The 7,500-nt window shown below is 37.8% G+C and overlaps 1 protein-coding gene and 1 pseudogene across 1 annotated transcript; both read left to right on the forward strand.

Moving 5' to 3' along the window:
• The first annotated feature begins 15 nt into the window (after nt 1-15).
• On the forward strand, nt 16-6,401 carry LOC131015080 (fructose-bisphosphate aldolase-lysine N-methyltransferase, chloroplastic). Its single transcript, XM_057943311.1, has 2 exons — nt 16-194; nt 278-6,401. The coding sequence occupies exon 2, from the start codon at nt 577-579 to the stop codon at nt 1,963-1,965; it is 1,389 nt and encodes a 462-aa protein (XP_057799294.1). The 5' UTR covers nt 16-194; nt 278-576; the 3' UTR covers nt 1,966-6,401.
• On the forward strand, nt 5,309-6,401 carry LOC131015082 (protein ENHANCED DISEASE RESISTANCE 2-like; annotated as a pseudogene).
• Nucleotides 6,402-7,500: the final 1,099 nt, after the last annotated feature.

Raw genomic sequence — 7,500 nt, forward strand, 5'->3', positions numbered from 1 at the left:
AGGGGTTTTACATAAATTAAATTAATACGATAATCCTAGTTTAAAAGAATAAAAAAAAGGGGTATAAAACTACTTATTTGTATTTTGTCTACACAATCCAGATAAAAATGGCTAATCTGGAGCTAGCGTCGAATCGGATCGATCTCCTGCCTTTCATGGTGGTCCTTCTCATCGTCGCCCACGTCATCGCCTTTGTCAGTATTACATTCCTCAAATCGAACTCATTTATCGTCAATTTGGTCGCTGTGTTGATGTAAATTTCATGTATTTGATTTAGGTTTACTGGTTTTACAAATTAGCTACTGATAAGACATCGAAGAAAACGAAGAAGCACTGAAGATTACAGAAGAAAGTCGGCGAAGGAAGTGAAAACTTAAAATGTTTTTGTCATTTTCGTTCCTCGTTTTTTGATTAATTTTTTCAATATTGTTCGATTCGTTAGTCTCATCCATGAATTGATTGTTCAAAGTTGTTAAAACAGGAAATTTTATGTGAAATGATTCCGATTTGAGTTGTGCGTTCCCATTGATTTTGATATTGCAACCAAGCGAAAAATAGGTTCTGTTACAGTCTGATATGCTACTTCACTCAGTCATTATAACAAACAGTTTGTGGGTTCGGTCTCAGAGGCCTATACTCACCTCTCTCTATCGGCGTTTATGCGTATCTGCTGATGTTTTTACTTCGTGTAAGGGGTCACATGACTCACATATAGATGAGGATTGCAATGATTTTCTGCCATGGCTTGAAAACAAGGCCGGATGTGAAATTTCTTCTGTACTCTCAATTAGGAAGTCGGCCTATGGTAGGGCATTGTGTGCTGCTGAGGATATACAAACAGGGGATTGCTTGTTGAAGGTTCCGTTTAGTGTGCAGCTCGCCCCGGATAATCTTCCTCCTGGGATAGCTTGTTTGCTGGGAGATGAAGTTGGTGATGTTGCAAAAGTTGCTTTACTCATTCTGCATGAGAAGAAGTTGGGAAAGAAGTCCGAGTGGGCGCCTTACATCAGCCGTCTTCCTCTGCCAGAGGATATGCACAGCTCGGTATTCTGGAGTGACGAAGAACTGGAGATGATTCGACAGAGTGCTCTGTATGAAGAAACTCTCAAACAGAAGAAACAGATCGAGAAAGACTTCTTGGCTGTTAAGTTAGTCTCTGATAGATTTCAGAATATTACGCTACAGGATTTCACATATGCATATGGGTTAGTTACTTCTCGAGCATGGGTGAGCTCGAGGGGTGTTTCCATGATCCCTTTTGCAGATTTCTTGAACCATGATGGCACTTCAGAGTCGTATGTTTTGAGTGATGAAGGCAGACAGCATTCGGAGGTTATAGCTGACCGTGATTTTGCTCCGGGTGATGAGGTCCTTATAAGATATGGAAAGTTTTCAAATGCTACACTCATTCTGGATTTTGGTTTTGCTGTTCCTTGCAACCGTTATGATCAAGTTCCTGTCAAGCTTAATGTACCTCAACACGATCCACTTTACACGCAGAAGTTGGAGGTTCTTGGTAAAGATCGTACACCAAGGATCAAGGATGACAACGAGTTCACGTACTCTGAAAATTCTTTCACAATCAGAGAAGTGGGAGCTGGTAGTAGGTGGGGGAAGGGAATCCCCCAATCACTTCGTGCATTTGCTCGCATCATGGCTTGCGATTCTCAGCAAGAACTAGATGACTTGGCGAAGGAAGCTGCGGAGAATGATGGAAGGCTGGCTCGGAAGCCATTGAAGAATAAGAACAGAGAGATTGCAGCCCATCAGCTGCTGCTCTCGGAGATGTCTCGTTTGATAAAAGATTACAATGAACACATCAAGTTGCTGGTTAGCACTAAGACCATCACTCTACGCGAAAAGAGTTCTCTAAGAAGGCGATTAGCACTAGAACTCCTGACCGGTGAACTACGAGTGCTGAAGGCTGCTTCTGCATGGCTGGAGAGCTACTGTTCGACGTCGTGAAAGACACGTTGAAGAGTTAATTGCAGATCAGATACAAGGTAAAAACTACACCAACTTTACATAATCTCAATTGTTTACATTTTACTCAGTATTCTGAAAAATTATGCTTTCATATTTGAAGTGGAAACGGGCCATAGGTTATACTTTATCAACAATTGATGACACTATTAATTCATTGATATTAATGTTATCTTTTGTGTTTTCTCTTGGAGTTAATTGGTTTCTTTTTCTTAATATGGATGCCTTAGATGTTAAGGCTTTTAGTTATCCTGGATTGGAATGCTCTTTAGCTTGCCTTCAAAACTCTTTTTTTCCTTGCTTCTTTACTTTTAAGTCACTAGTTTCTACTCTAGGAATCTTTGACTTAATTTTGTGCCAAACTTAATCTTTGTGGCCCTCATTTGCGAATTAGTTGAATTCATATCTTAATGAATACTATGACCATGCTACGAATTGATCTATAAGTCTTGTAAACTAGTGTTTGGTAATAATTTTGGGTGCTGAAGTTATGTTAATGCTTTTGGGTGACAATGAAATGCAACTTGTGCTGTGTAGAAAGCGACCTAATTGTGTTGTGACACAATCAGTGTGCAAGGTTGCTTTCCAACAAGTCATATTCTTGCTTGTAAAAGATAAACTTTTAAGTCTATGTTAGGTAGCATTTGTGCGAGTGATATATATTCCCACCGTCCCAGACCAATAGGCTCATTTCTTTTCAACACGGAAATTAAGAAATTCACTTTTTCGTAGTTAAATGTGGTGTGGTCCACCAAAAAGTAACCTTTTAAAAGTACTCCCTTATGAAAAGACTAAATAGTACTCCTTTATTATTACTTAATAAAGTCCCTAAACATTCCATATTAAGACTGAGCCTATTGTAGTGAGACAACCTAAAATGGAAAATGAGCTTATTGGAGTGGGACGAAGGGAGTATAAGAATAGTACAGGTTAATTTATTATGTATTTTGATGGATTAATTAATTTTGTATTTGTTTGATCATCTCATCCTTCAAATGCATAATCACATATTCGTATAAAAAAAAAATCTATCAGGCAGACTAAAGCGCGTATTATTCAATAAAAAACTTTAGTAACGGTCCCGAGTAGAGAAGTTGCGCTTTCTTAACTAATGCTTTTTTTTTTGATAAATCGCTTTCTTAACTAATGCTATTACTTTTATTTTGTCTCATTCATGAAATAGTTGTACACAATTTATGTCAAATGTTTAATGTTTTTGTTTTTTCTTCTTCGAAAGTGGGTAGGTAACTGACTCAAGCGCCCCTTTCCAATATTTAAAAAGAAAATGATCATAAAATTATATTATCCTAATTATAATTATAATTATAATTTAAATTCATTATATGAGTTTAGTTTCCTTTGGGAGTAGTTTTTGCGGTGGGTAAATAATGGGGTGTTCAACTTCCATGCCACTCTAAAAATTTAATTAGGTGAATAATTATATATCACATGGCATGGTTGTACAAAGATTGTGACACATCTACTTGATTCCTTCCTTGCGCCTTTATTTTCTAAAGCAACATAATCATCTTAAACTGCATTAGTTTTTACCTTTTTGTTTTCTTTAAACAAAAATTTTGTAGCATGCAATATTAACAGACTCATGAAAGCTTGTAAAGTTAGATTATGTGCGTGCAATTTTTTTAATTCTTAATTAGACGGTGTGAATTGTTGCAGTATGAGAATTATTGTTAACAAGATGGTGGTGGACAATTGGGTATACACGAGTTTCAACTCAATTGCACTTCTATAAACTTATTTTATTAGGAATATTAAATACTAAAGGATAAATTGTGTGAAAATAGCTGAATTTTGGGTGGATTTTGATTATATATATAAATTTTAAAATATACAATGTATTTTTGCGCATTAAATTTTTTAACTCGTTTCAAGATACTTCCTCCGTCCCACGAAGCTTGACCTGTTTCCTTTTTTGGCAAAAAATTTATCCTTTATTCACATTTTTCACTTTTTCACCTACCACACTTAACACACAAAATACCAATTTCTTAATTCCCGTGCCGAAAAAAACTAGGTCATGCTTCATGGGACGGAGGGAATATATGAAAGTCAACTTTTTTGTTCTCACATATTTGAACTTTAAAATTGACATGGCAACCATGTGAAAAATTAAGATTGTTGTTTATATTTGAGGTTCGTGAGATTGAAAAAAAATAGAGTTTATGTTTTTAAGGATAAAATCTAAAGTTCATGTGGGGAAAAAGGGAAAAGAGAAGCTCATATATTTTGAGACAAGTTTGAAAGTTTACGTGTAAAATCAAAAACGGGATCAAAGTTCTTATATGAATTAATCTAAATATTAAGTAAAAAATTCATAATTATACTCTGTAAGCAAATTCCAGAATCAATTTTATACATAAAGTTTTGAGTGTTATTGATAACCACCTTTACTTGCCGACTCAAATTTTGGAAAACTATGAATAGTTTTCTAATAACGGCATGGTTTACAGTGTAAATCAGCTGAGCGTTGACTGATTTGTTAAAAGATGCAATCACAGAAATAATCAGAATAGTTTACTCTCTTGAAATAGAAAATAATGTTACAAATTTGGTAGTAAATTAAGTGCCACGTGGTAAGCTCGGAGCGTGTATAAAAAAAGTCAAATAGTACACGTCATCGATTCGGTCTCCTTCTGCCTAATTCGCGAAAATACCCTCCGAGTATAATTTAATTCAATTTCTTTTGTTTTTGAGAAAATTTAATTTAATTCAATTTCGATTTATCGAAATCTAGTGTTTTAGGTATGGGCAATACCAATTCTGTAGCCACTAATTTTATTTGACTTTTAAATACATGCTATATTGTCTAAATTGACTAACAAGGATTAATAGCGTTACTTGAATATGATATTGTGATTAATTGATTTTATATATTGGACATGAATTATATGACACTATTATATGTTATAAAATCTCATTATGACAATTATATTCTTACTTGATTCATATTTAGTAGTAATATATTATGTCATAAATAGTCAAAATACAACTCGCTTACTAATTATTAGCACGTGTAACAACCATTAATTTAGTGATGCAAAAATATTTAGTAACAAATTGGTAGATATTTTATTGTACCAAACAGCACAGGCGCTAGCTGTCACATACACAACAAAGGGTATTATCGTAATTTCATTCAATGAGAAGGGCACATGTTTCGCCCCCTTCCCTAATTTAAGCCCCCAAAAATCCTACACTCGCAAACTCTCATCTGTCTGTTAGTGTGTGTGTTTCGTGTAATCTCACGGCGGAGCTTCCCACGCCGACGTCTAGAGAGAGAAAAACCCTCGCCGGAAAATAAAAATTAAAACAATGTGCTCGACGAAGCACAAGCAGAAGCACCAAAACAGCCACAATCACCCCCGGCACCTCCTCCACCGCGGCCGCCGGCACCGGAGAGGAGTGGAGAGATGAGGCCATCACCACCGGATCGCTGAAGCACGTCGACCTCAATACTGGATCCAACGGCTGGGCGTCGCCGCCGGGGGACCTTTTCTCCGTCCGCGGCCCGAATTACCTCACGAAGAAGGCGAAAAACCCCGCCGGCGAGTGGCTGATGAATCCGGCCGGCGTTGACTGGCTGAGATCCAGCGCCAAACTCGATCACGTCCTCGCGCGGTCCGGACAACCGCGTGATGAACGCGCTGCGCGCCTCGAGGTGCGTGAAATCGTCGAAGACCTTCATCATCGCGATCAATCTCCAGGTCCCCGGGCGCGAGCATCACTCGGCGGTTTTCTACTTCTCCAGCAAGGTCGACGAGCCGATTGGCTCGAACTCGCTGCTGTATCAGTTCATCAACGGCTCCGACGCCTTCCGCAGCAGTCGGTTTAAGATTGTGAATAAGATCGTCAAAGGACCGTGGATTGTGAAGACCGCGGTCGGGAATTACTCGGCGTGCTTGTTAGGGAAGGCGCTGAATTGCTACTATCACCGCGGACCTAATTATTTGGAAATCGATGTCGATATCGGCAGCTTCGGCCATCGCCACCGCGATTTTGAAGCTGGCGTTGGGTTGCGTGACGGCGGTGACGGTGGATATGGCGTTTTTGGTTGAGGCGCAGAAGGAGGAAGAGCTGCCTGAACGGTTATTCGGTGCCGTGAGGATTTGTCAAATGGAGATGAGCTCGGCCACGTTTGTTGATAGCGCCACCGCAACGAGCAAGGTTTTGCCGATGAGTAGTGGCGGTGAAAGCGAAAATGAGGATGATTAAATCCTGCGGATTTATCAAAACATCATTTTCGTAACTCTAATTAGCCGTGGTAAGTTTATGAAAGAATATGAAATTTCTCAGTGATGATGGTGAAAGAAATATGATGAATCCCTTAATTTGGGGGTGATGGGTGTAGATAATAACGTTTAGTGGCAATGTTGAATTCATTTCACCATTTTGATCTATTTTCAGTGTTGCTTTTAACTTCTTCATCATAACTTTGTGTTTTGTTGTGTATTTGCTCAAGAACTGCTGACTAGCATTAAATTTAATTCAACAAGAACTTGGGAAAATGTTTTCAATGCAATGCTAATACAGTTCATAACCGACAACAGTTATAGATATAAATAATAATATTGATGGCCCTTTGCTTGGAATGCTCAATCTGCACAGTGTTTGCTATTGATTGTATTTTGGTTTATTCGGCCTTGAAATTTGTGCATTTAAGTGCAGCATGTACTGGATGATAACATTGGCAGTTAGTATTCAAATCTTTGATAGTTATTCTTTATACTATAGTAAAATATGTCATGGAAATGTGGTCTTCTTGATTTATCTTGGATCCTTAAAAAGCTATTGTTTTCTTGAACTCCTAGCAAGATGCTGAGGATGGCCCCATCAAGTATTGGAACAAAAATTGGATTTTGGTTGCTTCAGAAAAAGAAAGAACTTCCAAAGCAACCTTTAGTCCATCATGTTGCTAATAATACAACATTTGGTTTATTTTCATCTCATGTTATATGTTAACTGGTGAATGTATCATATTATGCCATTGATATTGAAGGGAACCTAGCTTGCAGAACAATGAAGAAAGGGATGTGGCTGCACTTTTCTTCAGCCATCCAAAAGGTAAGGAGAGAGCCAAATTTTCATTTTTTTTTTATTTTAATATTTGTGATGAGTTGGCTGGAAAGATATGTTTGCTGGATTCTCATTTTCTTGATGTGCTGAGCACTTTTGTTGTGTTGTGGCTGCTGCTTGGCTGTGGGTTGAGAAAGAAAGAAGATAGGGATTTCATGGGTGGTTGCTTTAATCTTTATGGGTGTCCAGTTCATTATTACATTTTTATTGTAGTGTAGTGCGCTGAGTAGGAATCCTCTTTTTCTCAGAAGTAAAGGTAACTTTGATGTCTGAAAATCACCCAGTACGAAAATGTACTTTAACATCTTCCTTGGAAGGGCATGCTGTTTATCAGACATGATTGATGCCGTACCCTTTTTGTTGAGAGAGGTACATCATTCATTCATGAATCACATGAATCATAAATCATGAATCACTACCCAA

This window comes from Salvia miltiorrhiza, chromosome 3, assembly GCF_028751815.1.
Source record: "Salvia miltiorrhiza cultivar Shanhuang (shh) chromosome 3, IMPLAD_Smil_shh, whole genome shotgun sequence".
NCBI classification, from domain to species: Eukaryota; Viridiplantae; Streptophyta; class Magnoliopsida; order Lamiales; family Lamiaceae; genus Salvia; species Salvia miltiorrhiza.